Here is an 18,533-nt window from a genome sequence, read left to right as displayed (position 1 = left end):
TTCCATGTCTAGGTGGATGATGACCTGCAAAAGGCGCAGTGCCTGAAGGAGAAGCTTGTGGATAAAAACACAGCCCTAAGCGCACAATTTCAAAGAGTGCGTGAAGAAGAAGACTTTGAAATTGAGAGAAAGCAAGACACTGCTCAAGAGTAAGTTTTTTCGCAGCTCTTTATAGTAAAGTATACACTTTACAAAACATGATCTATAAAATATATCTTCGAATGGATTGTGTCCTTCCACGTATTCCTCATCTTAAGATAATTATCCTTCCACCTTTAGCTGATTCTGAAAATGTTTTCGACTAGTGGCCATGTGTGCCGTCTCGTCAAATCGATGTCTCTCGAGGCCAGTGTTCGACTGTCGATGTCATCATCAGTAGAATTAACGCACAAAGTGTCTGTTGGCTCCAGTTCTGGTTTTCTGAGCTAACGCTTCGAAGAATTACGGCATGCTTCGGTTCTTCAGTGAACTTCGTCAGCTATTTTTGAGCAAAGAAAATGTCTTCCCACGTCGGCTCCATCAATGTCTAAGACGGGCTTCGAGAAGTGCCAAGACTGTGGATCGAATATGTCGATCACTGGCCCCCACCATATATGTCTGTGGAATCTTGGTACCGGTCACTGTACCTCCGACTGTAACTCCTGTCAGGCGATGACCGAAAATGCTCCGAGGGAGCGTAAAGGTAAATTGGTGGTGGGGAGGTTGCCTTCGAAGTCTCCTTCGAAGAGCTAAAAAAAGAAAGACTGATGAATTGAGATATTGCCCTCGACAGAAAAGATCTCGATCGAGATGTCGATTGTGCCATTCGAACAAGGCCAAGAAACCGCGTCACAGGTCACCTTCAACCTCTAGTGATTCCTCGGCCGAGGTAATCAAATGTCCAACTAAGTCGGACTATGCAGCTAAATGAGATGCGTTTTGTAAAGAAATGCTTAAAATCTTCAAGAATGCGGCCCGACCCCCTTGAAGGACAAGCAAAAAGCCCATGCCCCTGTCGTCGATCTGCATCAAGACGGCAAAGGGAAATCAAAGACAAAATCTTAAAAACCGAGCCATAAGCCGGAACAGCATCAAGAAAAATCTCGATCTGACGAAAAATCGTTGAGGGCTTTGACAAGTCAGGAATCCAGTCCATCGAGAGTATCTTCGAAAAAGCATAAAAAGTCGACAACGCTGACGCCTTCACGAACACCATCAGCGTCGGAACCGTTGATGCCAGTGTCAAAGTCGACTCTGACAAAATCGACTCCGACTTCGAAGTAATTGTCGATGATTTCCTCTAAGTTGTCGAAGCCAACAGTAACGCAGGAAAAACTTTTAAAACCCTTGCCAAAGACAGATTTTTTTAAGTCTTCAACCTCTATGAAGAAAATGAACCTTCAGATGATAACACACCACCATTTAGGTTACAATAGGGCAAAGATGAATTCATCTCACAAGAGTCTAGGTTAAAAGACTTGTATGATAACATTGAATCAGCCAGTGGTTTAGATGCCTCTCCTGAACTGGAATTTGATAAACCAGATCCTACTGACCACACTGACTCCTCATACAGGAAGCTAATGAGCAAGCTGATCGTTTTAGGTTGGAGCAGGCCTACTCCTTCGTTCGAGCAGGATGACTTGACAGATATTTTGGACCATGGGGCCCCAAAGAGATCCAATTTTGCCTTTTCACATTGCACTACAAAAAAGGGGCTAATCAAAATGGGAGACACCAGAGGCTGTGGCTGCGGTAAATAAAAATGTTGCTAAGAATTAAAGGCCATCTAGCAGTGACCCAGAGTACTTAGCAAAACATCCAACACCAGAAAGTTTGGTGGTTCAAGGGGCAACATCTACTAAGCAATCAGCATTCTCCAGCCTGGGGTCTGGCATGGATTCACATGCTCATGAATATTCCCCGTCGTCAGGCTGGGAATCCTCGGTAAAGAAAAAATCAGTATCAGTTTTGTTTCTGATCTGTCTTTCGTAGTAGTAACCAATCACTGATCTCTGTGTCATACTGACCACAGCCAATGACTGCCCTCTACCTAAGCCCCGCCTCTGGCAGCCATCTTCAGATTTTTACCGCACGTTCAAGTGTTGGGATCCTCGTGCTATTGCTCTCGAGCGTTAGTGCTATTTTTTCACGTTTTTCCTCAAAAAAATTTCTCTTTTTCGGTCAAAAGAGCCTCAAGCTCCACCGTTTCTTCATCCGATCAACAGGGACCCGTGTTGGATTTGTCTACGCCCCTCAAGGGTGAAGATTTCGTCGAGCCACGCTTTTGGAGGACTCCAGAAGTTTCTCAGGCCCATCTCGAACACATGGCCCAGGAGAAGGGAAGCTCGACGCCCGGAAAGCTGTTCAGGGTCTGCCCTGGATGCCAGCTTCAGAATGTCTTTAAGGAGGACGAACACTCCCTTTGTCTTTATTGCCTACATGAGGACAAGACGCACGTGGAGAAGGACTGTGCGTTTTGCGGCAATATGTCGGAGCGGACCATGAAGGACCGCCATCAACGTCTCGCCAACTGGCTGGAAGGGAAGAGCCCGTCAGGCGAGAAGAAGTAGAAGTCCGAGCGGTCTTCTAAGACCTTTGAGGACACCCCAGCGACGGGGGTCCAACACAAGGCCAAGCACCACGAGTCCGCTGGAACCGGGAGCGCCGAACAGTCGGGCTCTACGGGCGCCAGGCAGGGCGCATCCTCCCCGGCGCCATCAACCACGAGCCAACGCTCTGGTTCGGGTAAGAGGAAGGCCGAGCACCCGGCAAAGCTCCTGGAGAGACCCCGGTCGAGCTCGAAGGCTCCATCAGAGGGGGAGCGAGGCAGTGACCCTCCCCCCAAGGAGAAGGCGGTGAGCGCACCTAAGGTGGTGAAAGCCTTAATCCATCCGGCCAAGGCCTCTATCGAGACAGTCGCAGCGGCCCTGGCTCAGCCTGTGGAGGCTACACCAGTGGTGGCGACCTCGGGGCTCAGAGTATCCCTGCCACCGCGGAGGGAGTCCTCTTTTATGCCCATCGACAGGAACCCCGTGAAACCTCCGACGGAGAAGAAAAAGGGGGAGCAGGAGGTCGTCGTGGATTGGCCTCAACCTCTGAGGAAGAGCTGATCGAAGTCTTAAGCCACGGCGTTGGTGTGGAAGAAGACCAGCCCGTCGGGAGGGACCCTGACGTAGGAGACGCCGATAACGTCGAGGGTGCCGACGGGGCTCCTGACCGCCCGTCGGACTCCCCTCAACCAGTGCCGCAAGACAACTCGGAGGCCATTTTGTTGGCTATACAGTCCTTATGCTCGGAGATAAGGACGAGACTGCCGTTACCACCAGCGGAGGAACCGCTCCCGACGGGGGACCCGGAGCCAGGCCCTTCTGGGAGCCCTCCCCCCAAGAGAAGAAGGATTCATCCTCCACCTCCTTTTCAGCCATCGCGCCCTGTTCAGCCCTCCTCCCCGTCCACGACACGTGGGGATGATATGGGGACTGACATGGCCGCGACGGGTACAGACGACGAGGTTTACGACGAGGATCTGCCGTCATCACCTCCCACCCGGGCTTCCCCGCCCGACGAGATTGGATCGTTTCACTCCATGATCGCCAGGGCATCCAAGCTTTTCCAGCTCTGCCCGGAAGAGAAGAAGGAAGGTTTCCTTTATCAACGGCGCGAGGCCAAGAGGAAGACAGTCCTCTCTGTACCTCTACTGGACGATATTTGGGATGAGGGCCTCACCCTCCTCAAGAACCCATCCACGACGCCGGCTAGAAGGGATCGGTACGAGAAGAAGTACCGGGTCCCAGACGCGGCCCCCTTGTGCCTTCGGGCACAGCCGACCCCGGACTCGGTCGTCTCCGCGGCGGCCAGGAAGAAAGCGGGGGGGGCGCGGTCTCTATGTCGACCTACCCGCCGGACGGCAAGGGAAAGAAATTAGATAGATGGGACGCAGAGTCATCTCGTCTGCAGCGACGACGATTAAGGCGGCCAACGCCTTGGCTATTGTAGCCCGCTACGACAGGGAGTTGTGGTACAAACTGGCCCCCCTGCTGGACTTCCTACCGGACGACAAGAGGGCGGAAGCCCTAGAGATCTTGCAGGAAGGAGAGGTGGCGTCGGACCACTCCATTACGATTGCGACGGACATCGCTGACACTGGATTTCGCCAGTTGGGCAACGGCGTGTGCCTTAGGCGGCGTGGATGGCTCAAGGCTACTGACTTCCGTCAGGACGTGCAGACCAGAGTCTTGGACATGCCATTCGACGGAAACAACCTGTTTGGGAAAACAGTGGACGGTTCCCTTCAAGCCATCAAGGCAGACACGGAGACGGCCCGGGCTCTTGGGGTTCTCCAGCAACGGCGGCCGCCCTTTCGGAGCGGCGGGGGCAAACAGGGTGCCTCCAAAGGTTCCAGCGGCGGATTTTCCACCTACCGTCAAGCGGCCCGTTCGTCGTCACAGGAAGCTTACAGGGGACGAGGCAAGTCAGGCGGACCCCGCCGTCGTCGCCAAGGAGGACAAGGCGGCAAAGCCTCGTCGAAGCAGGACTGTACCGGCCGTGGGGTCGGGCCCCCACCGAAGCACCCCGGTGGGAGGCCGGCTGGCGAGCTTCGTCAGCGTGTGGGAGTCCATCTCCACCGACCGTTGGGTGCTGGACGCCCTAGCTCAGGGTCACGCGCTCAAGTTTCTAAAGAGGTGCCCGCGCGTCCCCCCTGTGGCCAGGAAAGAACATCACGTCCCTCAACTTCTCTTGGAGGTAAAGGCGATGCTCAAGAAGGGCGCCATCAAGCTCGTCCCAAAGAGGCTTCGGGGCTCCGGAGTTTACTCGAGATACTTCCTCGTGAAGAAAAAGACGGGAGTATGGCGTCCCATCCTGGACCTACGACGACTGAACAAATTCATCAAGGCACAGAAGTTCCGGATGGTCACCCTCCAACACGTCCTGGGTCAGCTGGAGGAGGGCGATTTCCTGTCGTCGTTGGATTTGGAGGATGCCTACTTCCATATTCCCATCCTAAAGGGACACCGAAAGTTTCTCAGGTTCGTGGTCCAAGGGCGTCACTACCAGTTCAGAGCCCTTCCCTTCGGATTGAGGTCGGCACCCAGGGTGTTCACCAAGTGCCTCGCACGGTGGTGGCGCAGCTGCGCCGAGAGGGGATCCACGTCTACCCCTACCTGGACGACTGGCTCATCCGAGCGAAGACGAAGGAGCTCGCCGTGGAGCACACGGCAAGGACCGTCCAACTACTCATGGACCTGGGATTCTCCATAAACTACGCCAAGTCCCACCTGGTGCCCGCGCAAGACGCACTGTTTCTGGGAGCGAAGCTCGACACAGTGTCGCTTCTGGCCTCTCCGTCGGAGGAAAGGACGAGAGCCATCTTGGGCAAGGTGCAGCGGATGCTGGTTGCGGACGCGGCCAGAGTGAGGTCCATCAAGTCCCTCCTCGGAATGATGTCTTCTTGCATTTACCTCATCCGCCTGTGCAGGCGCTGGATGCGCCTGTTGCAGGAGTTCCTGGACGCGCGCTGGATCCAGACGGCGGGCAGCTTCGAGGAGAGGATCACACTCGACGAGAGTTTCCGACGAGCGATCCGGTGGTGGGGCACCCGCGCGCATCTGACGGCGGGCATGGCCTTCCAGACCCCCGGCCACCAGGAGATAGTGACCACGGATGCCTCCCTGGAAGGGTGGGGAGCGCACACCAAAAATCTGCACGCGAGAGGCCTTTGGCTTCCGACGGAGAAGTCCCTCCATATCAACGTCCTGGAGCTCCGTGCAGTGTTTTGGGCCCTCAGGTCCTTTCTTCCGTCCTTCAAGGGCAAGGTGGTGAGGATCTTCACCGACAACACCACCACCATGTTCTACATCAGGAAACAGGGCGGAACCAGGTCCCCAGCCCTGTCCAAGGAGGCGCAGGATCTGTGGCATTGGGCCGTCGCCCAAGGGATGTTTCTGGTGCCGTTTCATCTGGCAGGGACAAAAAACACCATCGCCGACTCGCTCAGCAGAGAGCTGCGCTCGTGCCACGAGTGGGAACTACGACAGGATCTAGTGGACCGCCTCTTCCGACGGTGGGGCACACCCCAGATCGATCTGTTCGCGACGGCGACAAACTCCAAGTGCCGGAGGTTCGCCAGCAGGTTTCCCCAGCCGAGGAGCATGGGCGATGCTTTCTCATTCCCCTGGGAGGGCCTGTTTCTATACGCGTTCCCTCTGATCCGGCTCATCAACCAGCTCAATGCGTCACGGTGCAGGATGATCCTCGTCGCACCTGCGTGGCCGAGGCAGATATGGTTCCCGGACCTTCTGGACTTGTCAGCGTCCCCGTCAATCAAGCTGCCAGTGGACGCGGATCTTCTCTCCAGGGAAGGAGGCGCTATCCTCCATCACGACCCGAAGTCGCTGAGCTTGCAGGCCTGGCTCCTGCGGCGTTAGAGTTTGGAGGATACGACATACCGGCCGACTGCAGAGAGGTTCTTGCAAAGGCCAGGGCGTCCTCAACTCTTAAATGCTACGGACACAAATGGAAGAGGTTCTCTGTCTGGTGCCACGCACAGAAGATTAACCCTCTACGGATTACGGCTCCCAAGTACTGCCGTACCTACTGACGCTGGCCAAGGCTGGATTGGCGCACGCGTCCATCAAGATTCATCTTGCTGCGATCTCCCGATACACCAGAACCACGGGGCGGACGTCTTTGTGGTCTCATCGTCTGGTGAAAGAGTTCATGAAGGGACTGTTCAGATCGTTCCCGCCGGTGAAGGCTCCGGCCCCGGCGTGGGAGCTCAACGTGGTGCTCACCAAGCTCATGGGACCTCCGTTCGAGCCTCTGCACTCGGCTCCGTTGAAGTTCTTGTCGTGGAAAACAGCGTTTCTTGTGGCCATTACCTACGCACGACAGGTGGGAGAGATCCAGGCCCTTTCCTGCAAGGCCCTGTACTTGACTTTTCACGACACGAGGGTAGTGCTCAGGACGCACCCCTCCTTCATGGCCAAGGTGCCGTCGGACTTCCACCTCAACAAACCCTTGGTGTTGCCTGTTTTCTTCCCGTCGCCTTCGTCGCCGGCTGAAAGGACTTTGCACTCGCTGGATGTGGCTAGAGCGCTGAAGTTCTACGTGGACCGCACAAAGTGTTTTCGGAATACGTCACAACTCTTTGTGAACTTTGGACCTGTCAATCAGGGGAAGGCTCTCTCGAAGGCTTCCATTTCCAGATGGCTCTCCGGCTGTATCATGTACTGTCATCCGTTGGCAAACCGACCGCTGCCTGGCCGTCCGAGAGCCCATTCCACCAGAGCGATCGCAGCTACCACGGCGTTCCTATCTGGTGTGCCCTTGCTGGACATCTGCAGGGCTGCTACATGGAGGTCGACGCACACCTTCACGAAATTCTACTGCGTCAATCGGGATTCCAGGGAGGAGTCCAGGGTCGGCCAAGCAGTGCTGCGCAACCTGTTCGCCTAAGGTGAGCCTGGTGAGGAGGTAAGAATTGCTTAATATTGAGTTTGATGTAATGCTTAATGTTGAGCCTTTGCCACCTCCCGTGGTTGTGCATGTGTGTACTGCTATGTATTCTTTATTCATGAGCATGTGAATCCATGCCAGACCCCATGCTGGAGAAGGAACAAGTTACTTACCTGTAACTGTTGTTCTCCAGCATGGGTCTGGCATGGATTCACTTGCAAACCCTCCCGCCTTCCCCTCTGCGGCTCTTCACTTGGTCATACTGCCACTTCACGTGCTACCAAATCTGAAGATGGCTGCCAGAGGCGGGGCTTAGGTAGAGGGCAATCATTGGCTGTGGTCAGTATGACGCAGAGATCAGTGATTGGTTACTACTACGAAAGACAGATCAGAAACGAAACTGATACTGATTTTTTCTTTACCGAGGATTCCCAGCCTGACGACGGGGAATATTCATGAGCATGTGAATCCATGCCAGACCCATGCTGGAGAACAACAGTTACAGGTAATTAACTTGTTCCTACTGCTCTATCCCTTCTGATAGGGACGATAAGAGAGTGGATGCCTGGGCGAGAACAATATTTACTGCTGGTAGTATGGCATTAAAGTCAACTAATGCAATTTGTACCTTGTCAATATTTACGTTTACCATGTGGGACTGCGTTGCTATGGCGGCTGACCACATCCCGGAAGGTGAAGAAAGAGGGTATCATTATGAGTCCGGCGGTAACTGAGCCGGAAAAACCGGCAGGTTACCGCCGGACTCGTATTACCATTCCGCCTCTGTGATTCCTGGAATTACAGGGCCATTCCGACCCCAGTGACCGGGGAATTCCGGAGGCGGAATTGTTTAAGTCCCGATTCCCATGGAGTCCCATAGGACTCCATGGGGATGGGGACAATGGAAACACCGGTTCCGTCTATGACTGAGCCAGTTTTTCAATTTCCGCCTGCAGACGGGTGGTGTTAAACCCGCCAGGTCAGACATGGCAGGAGTGACTCCTCTCGCCTGCAGGACTCTTAATCAGCCAGTCCGGAAAGAACGGTGGTGGCGGTTTTACCACCACCATTCTTTCCGGACCGGCAGGGTCGTAATGAGGCCCTGAGACTTTCTTCCTGGCTATTCTGAGGATAGTAAGGAGGCAATGGGTGAATGCCTCCAGTCAGGTCTGGATACTGCAGTCAGCACCAGCAGATCCATGGCAACTAGCACAGTGTTGCGCAAATTTGCGTGGTTGAGTATGTCTGGATTTTCACCAGATGTGCAGTCTAGACTCCTCAATATGCCCTTTGACAGCTCAAGGCTGTTTGGCAGCAAGGCTGATGAAAGTTTGGAAAAGCTGCAGACCTCAAAATCAGCGGCTGAATCCCTTAGGGCTGCCATTAGACAGCCTCAACAGTCCTACCGCGGTACATCATTTTGGTGGGGTGAGTCCTTTCGATTCTACTCCTCAATTGGAAGAGGAAGAGGACAAACCAGTCAGAGGTCAGAGAAGAATCCTTCGTGGTGGATTAGGGAGAGGTACTAAGCCAGCCCACACAGCAGCAGTTTTACCCCCAGCCGCCACTTCAGCTGCCTCAAAACCACTCTGAGACCTTGACTCACAAGACCCCCGTGGAAGCAGACTTACTCAGCATCTGAAAGAATGGCGGGGAATTACTTGAGATGTGTGGGCACTGGAAACTAGCCCAAGGTGTTACTGCCTTCCTTTTATAAAAGAGGCCTCAGGATCTTCCACCGGGGAACAACTCTTTCAAAGTTCCGGACCCGCTCCTTGTGCAGGAAATGTTGACCCTGCTAGAGAAAGGTGTTCTAGAACCAGTACCTGTGGCAGAAAGGAACAAGGGTGGGTATTCCTCATACTTTCTAACTCTCAAAAAGGACGAAGGATTGAGACTCATCTTGGACTTAAACTTGAAAAGTTCTGCAGGAAGGACAAGTTCGAGATGGATAACCTTTCCCAAATCCTTCAGGCTCTCAAACTCCCAGACTGAATGGTGTCATTGGACCTTCAGGATGCTTACTTTCATGTGCCTATCCATCACAAGCACAGAAAGTACCTGAGGTTCGCGGTTGGCGGTCCTCATTATCTGTTTCGAGTTCTGCCATTTGGCATGACCTCTGCCCCGAGGGTTTTCACCAAGTTAATGCCGGTGTAGGCAGCAAGTATCAGGAGGTGGGGGGATTCATGTCTACCACTACCTGAACGATTGGCAGATCAGGACCCATTCACCCAAACAAGCCCAGGAATATCTCAGCGTAACCTGCCACTCTCTTCACACCCTCAATTACAAGAAGTCACACATGATACCATCTCAAAGACTCCAATTTATTGGAGTAGTCCTGGATGCTTCCTCTGGGAAAGCCTTGCCACTTGAAGTGAGAGCTCAACATATTCTGTAGATGGTCACCAAATTCCAGAGTGCCCAGCATCTTCTGGCCTTCGATTTTCTGAGGTTGCTCGGCCTCATGGCATCCTGCATTTTCCTGGTGCCTGAGAATGATATCTCTCCATTGGGCTCTCAGGACTCAGGATGTCAGACCTCCTTCAGGTTCCGATCAGAGTCGCAGAGGACCTTCTGTGGTGGGCCTGTGAGAGCAACATTCTGAAAGGAGGACCTTTTTGGCAGCCATGCCCGGAGTTAACTCTAGTAACATCACTCATGGGGTGTGGAGCCCACGCCAATGAGCTGACAAATCAGCGGTCGTTGCTCTCCATCGGAGCCCAAACTACACATCAACCTTTTGGAGCTGAGGGCAATCAGACTAGCGCGGAAGGCCTTTCTACCCTCTGTACGGGGAAAGAATATCCTGTTAATGACAGACAACACAGTGGCTATGTACTGCCTCAACAAGAGAGGAGGCGTAGGGTCACTACCACTGTGCAAAGAGGCAATGCAGTTCTGGTTCTGGGCAATTCAAGCCGGAGAGGGGAACATGACGGCGGGTGCTCTGAGCAGGCAGAGCACAGTTTCCCACAAGTGTGAACTAGCTCAGGAAGTCCTTCTACACATCTTCACCCTTTGGAGAACCCCGCAAGTAGATCTGTTAGCGACCAGTGTCAACTGGAAATGTGACTATTTTGCTCCAGGGAATTTCCTCCAAGAGGAGCTCTAGGGGACGCGTTCGTAGTAGACTGGGAGTTTCCATTGCTGTATGTGATTCCTCCAGTCCCCGTCATTACTCATGTGATCAGGAGGTTGAGAACGTTCAGTAAATCCATGATTAATTGCTCCAGATTGGACCAAGAGGACGTGGTACCCGGACCTTCTGGACATGTCCATCTGCCATCCAATGCGTCTTTTACAAAGAGAGGACCTTCTCTCACGAGAGGGGGGTTGGGTTCTCCATCCAGAGGTCAAGACTCTTAACCTTCACACATGGTTTCTGAGAGGTTGAGATACAAGGAATGGGACCGCCTGGATGACATAATGGAGATCTTGCTTTCGGCCAGGAGGCCAGCAACAAAATCTTTGTACCGCTGCCATCGGAACAAGTTCAGCAGTTGGTGCAGGGATAAGAATGTACATCCTTTTCTATGTGACAAACCTATGGTGATTTCTTTTTTGTTACATTTGGTGAATCTGGGGCTCCACATTGGAACAATTAAAGGTTACCTGGCGGCGCTATCTATTTACAAGCGCTCTTCAGAGGAAGATTCATATTTTAAAATCCCTCTGATTGTTCAATTCCTAAAGGGTCTTATTAACGTATTTCCACCAGTTCCATTCAAAGTCCCTGTATGGGATCTTAACCTGGTGTTAACATTTCTAACATGCATTCCTTTTGAGACTACACACTCATGCCCATTAAGACTGTTAACCTTGAAAACTGTTTTTCTAATAGCAATAACGTCAGCCCGCAGGGTAAGTGAGTTGCAGGCACTTTCCTTTAAACTCCTACATATGGTTTTCTATAAAGACAAGGTTGTTCTCATGATGAAACTTTCTTTTCTACCTAAAGTAGTCTCAGATTTCCACTTGTCGCAAAAGATAATTTTGCCAACTTTCTATCCACCTCCTCATCCTGGAAAGGAGGAGTAAAGATTACATAGGCTGGACCCAAAAAGGGCTGTTTTTATATATGAAGAATGGCTACATTTTGTCAAAATGACCGATTATTCATTGGCTGTACAGGCCCTAAATTGGGTTTAGCTGTTACAAAACAGACCCTATCCAGTTGGATCATCCTGGCTATTGGGGAATGTTACAGGTTAGCGGGCAAAGAGCCGCCGGAAGGCTTGAGAGTACATTCCACAAGGGGCATGGCAACCTCTGCCGCTCTTCAGAGAGGTGTTCCAGTCAAAGACATTTGTTCAGCGGCCACTTGGTTGCGTGTTCACACGTTTGTGAAACATTACTGCCTGGATTTATCTTCCAGTCAGGCCAGACAATTTGGAAAAACAGTCCTTCATTCAGTCCATGACAACAGTTGAAACAAAATATAATTCGTGCTCCCACTACCAAATTATTACTGCTTTGGGAGTCTGTCATAAGATGAGCAATATGTGGGAGGACGGAATCCATTCGAAGAACAAATTAATTACCCATGGTAACGTTCTTTCCATTGGATATTCCTCATCGCCCCTCCCAGCCTACCCTTCAGTAGAATGTACGTGTTCTTACACTTTACGCTTTCTTGGAGCCTACTGTCTATGGTACGCCTGGTAATTCCTCTACAGGAGGGGTTAAACAGAGCTGAAGCCAATGGGCGGTGTGTGTGCTATTTATACTGTCGACAGTCGAACGGATGCCCACGAGGGACATCGACTCGACGAGACGGCACACTGCGCCCCCTGTCGGAAAAAGATTCTGAAGCAGCTAAAGCTGGAAGGATAATTATCCTAAACTGAGGAATACGCGGGAGGGACATCCAATCGAAAGAACATTATAAGGGTTAAGTAACTTGTTCTTTGGCTCATCTCATGAGTGATGTTCGCAGTCTCTAGTGAGGACACTCATGAACACATTTCAAAATATATAGATGAAATGTATGTATCAGACATATGTCATAATACTGCTAATTATGCACAGAATAGACAAGTGCCTGCAGGTTGTGGATTTTTTTTGTTGCTGCTCATGTTCGGTGATCATCACCTGGAGTCTCCATGCTTTGATCTCAATCTAATTTCGTATGTTGACTTTCAAAATCATTTGGATTCTTTAACTTTTATTTTTGAATTAATGGCCCAGCCAAGCATTTTCCTGAGGGGATTACAGTATCAAATTATGTGTAGTGAAGTACAGGTACACCAACCACAATCACTATTACACACTCAAGCTCCATAATACATAACATGCAACCAGTGACAATGTTATTGAGAACCATCAAGGAGACTCTTGAGGATAAAATAGCGCTGATCTCAAAATTGTGCTGCAAAAAAAAAAGAAAATGTTGCGCCACAATCAGTAGATTTTGCAGCGTTTATTCTTAAGTATGTGGGGGTTTTAGGAATGCTGGCACTGTGGATGTGGGATGCACCAATGGCATATGCGCATGCGCATTTGCATTGTGCAAGTGTCGTTTGCAAATAAGCAAAATTAATTTTCGCTGTTGCGTTTGTACATTAACGAGGTTCATGGTTTCAGAATGTAATACTGATTTGTCTTTCGATCTAATCAAAATGAATGGCAGATGGGTGAAATATTGTAGGCTCATTTTCTAAGTCGCACCGTCGCAGACTGTTGAAACAGGGGTAACAATCTGGCATAAATGGTGGACACCAGGTTTTGAATCTGCTGTAACGCCCTGAGGCGTTATCAGGGTTTTTTGTGGGAGGAAGAGCAGAGGCACACAATGAAATGACCATTTCCGCTTGCCCCAAACGCTCAAGAAGGCCGAAAAAAACATGCATTACCACCAGCATCACTTTTCAGTGTTGCCATTCATGCGTAGGATTCCTATGGAGTCTGCCTAAAAGCAGACACGTTCCATAGGAATCAGTTGCTAAGGCCTCACTAGCAAGAGGATATTGTGGAGGCAATAGCACTTCTTTGCACTACAAAGGGCAAAATAGGCGTGTTGACCTGGACCCTTTCCTCTTTCTATTTGTTTTTCTTGTTCCCTGAAAAGGAGCAAAATGTTACCCACCCGATCCACCACCGCTAGGGACCTTTAACCAGCATCAGATGGCGACAGAAAGCCTTTTCGTCTAAATATAACCTGCTGTGTCCTGCATCGCCTGTATAGCTTTGTAAATATTATGTAAATATTGACTTGTAACTATGTTAAAATCATTATGTAATTGTGCAACTTGCAGTTTCTTGTATTCGATACATTGTAATGTGAAAAAGTATTTTTATGCAACGTGTAACGCGCCCAGATACCCCCCCGGGTTTGGAGGGCTATATAAATAAATAGAAAAACAAACAAACCACGGTGTCCCTATAGACAGTTTAGCAATTTTTATTTTCTCTTTCTGGTAGACGCCTCTTTATCAAGTGAGGTAGACTGTTTATTCCTGACACAAACGCCTGTAGAAGAGCTGGCCAATAATGGGTCAACATCCGGGAGGGCAAGGAGATAGGAGGCAACCTGGGTATTGTCAAAGTTTCTATGTCAAGATATTCTAGGACTGATGCCAGAAGAAGTAGTGTTCAGGCTAAATTCTCCTGGTATGGCGAAAGCGTCCGGTTCTGGATTTGTGAGAAAAGAAGGTCCAGGGTGGGACCAACGACCAGTTAAGTAAAGCTGAGAGAAACCATGTTTTGTACCATTTCTATCACTGCATACCAACAGATCCCAAAGTCTGTTTTATGCAAGCTGTTTTTGGGGGTCATCGGCCGAAATGTTAATCACTGAGAAATAATTAACTATTAGAGATATGTGCTATGCCAAATCTTGGTGCTGGTGGAAATCCCCTGTGGCCTTCGATTATGAGCCGGTATGACCCTCTAAAACCACGGCAAATAGGCTATTGTTTAGCTTTCGTGCATTACCTTGAGTTAGTTATGATCGAATAATATACGGTAGCTCCCAGGAAGGAAGCAGCATAGACATAAATACACAGTAACACCTTACTTTGTTGAATAAAGGAATGTGCTTGCAGAGGTATATATAAATATCTTGTTGAAGGGAAAGAGTGTTGTGTAGTTTAGATTGAAAAGCAATTTTGGGGTTACACAGTCTTGTATCTTTCAAGGGAGTTTTTAATGGTTAGGGTAAACTACAAAGTTCAGAGTCAAACGGGCCTTAGAAATATGAAATTATCTTACTATCATGACCACCTGTACTTACTCACATCAGGTTAACCTACCATACTAAGCTGAAGAGACAGATGCAATGTTGATTGACTGAACTGGATACTGGTTCTGATACTGTATGGTTCTCTATTGTTAAGTTTAGGCCCAATTTTAAAGAAAATCACTAGGCTTCGCGATCACCCAAGGTGCTTTCTGAAGGTAATGTGAGTGGTAATTTATAGTACCCTTCTGCCTCTAATGGGGGGGGCCTCGCTGCGCTTGCCTTGGTAAGAAAAAGGGTGGGGGGGGGTCGTAAGTGGGACATTGGGAGAGGTAGATGCGAAACCTCTGGTGTTGATGAGTGCAGGTTGGTCATACTCAGTTCCTATGTGCCAGTCTACTTTCTATGAGTTTGGCGGAGAAACTGGATATGGTATGATATGTTATTGCATTTATAAGTCGCCTATACACAAGTGTTTCAACAACTTGGGAATATGTTATCCATAGGGAAGAGCCAAAGATCAGAGAGCTCAGTCATGATCTGGTCACCCATGTCTCCTTCCTTAGCATTTCTGTTGGCAGGCTGAGAGAAGCCTCAAACCTCCCTCCAGCATACTCAGGTGCTGTGCTCAGTGGCCTGCTGGGAATTTTGTCTTTCCAGGTCAGGGTCCGTCTTGGGCAGGGCAAGAAGGCGATTGTCAGGCACTGGTCAGGCCATCGGGACAGGGACCAGAATCCCTTCTTGTTCCTCCTATGGGTCTATCCTGCTGTCTCAAGCTCCAAAACGTTTCTCACACCAGCCAAAGAGACAATCTCAGACTCAAAACTCACCAGTTTTTGAGGCAGCACCAGGGCTTCAGTATCAGAGTTAATCTGCAACCCTGCAGTGAGTTCTTGACAATTAAATGAGGAGATGAAAAGACAGGTAATGTGCAAAGTGCTATTGTCACAGCCAGTCGCCTCCCCATTCGCTATAGAGGGCGGTGTTGCTGGAAGTTGCTGTGGTGCTTGGAAGAATGAGGTCACAAAAAGCACTACACGTCCCCGTTCCCAAGCACCCCCAACATCCGTTCCAGTCATAGGAAACACAGAAGAACCGCCAACGCAGAAAGAATGCTTTAGTGTCTCCGTGCTACTCAATGGTGTCCTCACCTGGCAAGCCGAGTTCTGTTGATTTCTTCTCCTGCTGATCAGTTTCTTGCATTTTGTGTCACAAATCACCTGTTTGCTCCTCTGGTCTCTGCTATTGAATTGCCTTTGTTTTGCTTTGGAGGCTTGGGGGATTTAACCACTTTGATCTGACATGACTTACTTATACTGGATTACTCTATTGGATTATCTCGCTGGCACTGCAACTTGATGAACTGCTGCTCTGTAACTGACCATGGAGTCCGACTGGTTTAGTGTTTGAGTTTTTCCTTTCAATTGGACCCATGGTTCTTTGCTTCCGCTCCCCTACTTTCTGCCCTCGTTTCATTCGGAGCAAGTCCCTGCAGACCTTTGATTTTCATTTGGGGCCTGTTGGTTCTGCTGCCATACCTGGTGAACCGATTTAGCACCAGGCAGTCACCTGATCTATGGACTCAATCACATTTGATGGATCATGTGGCACATGTAGGTTCTCTGGCTGCTCGCAACATCTCTAAGGTAGGATAAAGGGAGAAATGTTAGACGGGAGGGTGTGCAGAATTGAATAACTGTATGTAACACCTGTCTTTTTCCCTTTGCAGCCGGAGAGAGCTGTGTTGTCACATCTTTGCTTTTTCATCAGACCTCTACCTTCAGCAGCGATCTTGTGTCTGCTGGTAGAGATTTGGTCCGGAGTAAATCATCCAATCCTTCAGGGCACCAGCACAACTCTGCGGGCCTTGATACCTATGCTCTTTCCTATTTATGTCAGGTACAAGCAGATCTATACAGCAAGACTTAATTGAGGGCAGGGGATCTTCAAGGACTTGTGATCTGTTTGGACCTGCCTGTTCGTTTCTCTCTCTGGTAACTGGAAGTTAAGTACAGTCAGTAGCAAAGCAGACCTTCATCAACTGGATGGGGCTTTGTCGGTTACAGGTTTGAATAGGGATGCCTCACTACCCGCCTTCACTCTACCATCTTCTTAGGTGCCTTAGGACTCATCCACAGGTTTTACAAGAAAAGGGAATAGACCCTCTACTTTCATGCCTAGCGAGGTAACCCATACCCCAATCTCATGGTTACATCGATTCTGAAATTTAAGGCAGCCATTAACACAGTCAAGGTAGCCATGTTCAACTTTTGGTGCTATTTTCTAGACTTTTAATCAGGTGTGGATTCAGAAAGGTGTACAAATCTACACCATTGAAGCTTGTCCGGGCAACTACAGCCCTTGCTCTCCAAGGTAGGCACTAGACCTGGCCCTACCACATACAGTGTCACACAGGAAGCATGCATGGCAGTGGGACTCAGTAGTACATTTTACATGGTGCTCCCATTCAGGACAAACACAAATTACAGCAGTCATTTGTCGGTATCTGCAGAAATGATCGAATAGACAAATACCTAATGAGAAATGACTGAATCTTTTTGGTCGAATTTGTTATGAATTTTTGTTTATTTTTATTAAAAATAGATGGGGTGGGGGTAAGGGGATAGGTTAAGGTAGGGGGAAGTGGAGGGTTGGGGTGGGATCTCCCCCCACAATATTTTAAAAAAGAATTTCCTCAAAAGAAATTCAGTCAATACTCAGTAGGTAATTTTTTTTTATCATTTCACGGTAATCCCCATTTGGCCACTACAATGACAAAAAGGCTGCCATCAACCAACGGAGCCCACACATTCAGTCGTACTTTGAAACTGCATGTTGTACTCTGATACTGAGGAGCCTAGGCTCCTTTAGAATGCACCAAATCTTTCCATGTCTGATGATGCCTTAGATGAGGACTCCTGAGGTTAAAAGTTGTTTTAACCATTTAGGATACCGCAGAAATCACCAGCCTCACGCCACATGGCTATGATGGTACTTTCTGTCTCATGCTAGGATGTCTCTGTTAAAATTGTCTGGGCATTTTTGGGAGGGTGGTATATGACAGCACAGGGCAAATAGGAGTTTGAACTTGTGCTTTATTGAATTAGAACATGCTGAAATGGTTCCAATTTGGGAAAGGAAGTTCTTTATAGGTTGAGGATTTCCCAAGAATCACTGCAACTCATCTACCTCACCCAGAGATACTGTTCTTATGGAGGAGTGTGTAATCCTTTGGCCACAACTCAAGGAGTGATGTTGATAAGGAGTGTATGAGCCAGGTTTTGTTGAAGGTGAGTAAATGTGGGGCATCAACAACAGTGATGTTGTGTAGATTGGTAACTTTTCTAACCACCGACATGGCCTTTACGGGTGCCTGCCAGATTAGAGGTGTCCGTGTAGCACAAACTAGGAGAGAGTTTGGAGGACGAAGATTGAATGGATTTAAGAGGTGTTTCACTCCACTGTGGTATATACATGGTGGATAGCTCTGGGCTAAATTGGTGCTATGACATGCAGCAATCCTGCACTTTACCTCTTCAAATTGTGACACAGCCGACTTCGCCCTTCATATTTCTGATGTCAAGAACGCGAGTATAATTAAATTGAACAATAACAAAACATTTTATAACAGTGCTCAGAAGCAGCATACATCTGGAAACAAGCACTATAAACAACTAATATTATTTCAATTGATCAGTAGAGGTTGGTGGAATCCTGTTGACTGGCTCCTATATTCTCCATCAAACTAATACATTTCAGGTATGCGGAGATGGTGGACCACCTTCCTGGATTGCCTAAAGTAGACTTTGGGTCCTGGGGGAGTGTGGACAGAATAAGGCAGCTATCTGAGCTCCGGAGAGTGGGTGCAGTTGATGACTTCTAAAGAGATGGTGGTTGTGAAGCAGGAGGCGTA

The 18,533-nt window shown here is 49.4% G+C and overlaps 1 protein-coding gene across 1 annotated transcript in view; it reads left to right on the top strand.

Annotated features, from left to right (window-relative positions):
- CCDC175 (coiled-coil domain containing 175) overlaps positions 1–18,533 on the top strand; it is an 814,258-nt gene that overhangs the window by 408,659 nt on the left and 387,066 nt on the right. The window contains exon 9 of the mRNA XM_069638898.1: positions 13–149. Within this exon, the coding sequence (XP_069494999.1) occupies positions 13–149 (137 nt within the window). The remainder of the gene's footprint in view (positions 1–12; positions 150–18,533) is intronic.

This window comes from Ambystoma mexicanum, chromosome 14 (assembly GCF_040938575.1).
Source record: "Ambystoma mexicanum isolate Mex_15411 chromosome 14, UKY_AmexF1_1, whole genome shotgun sequence".
NCBI lineage: Eukaryota > Metazoa > Chordata > Amphibia > Caudata > Ambystomatidae > Ambystoma > Ambystoma mexicanum.
The sequence above is the reverse complement of the archived record's forward strand: the minus strand, read 5'-3'. Positions and strand labels throughout refer to the sequence as shown.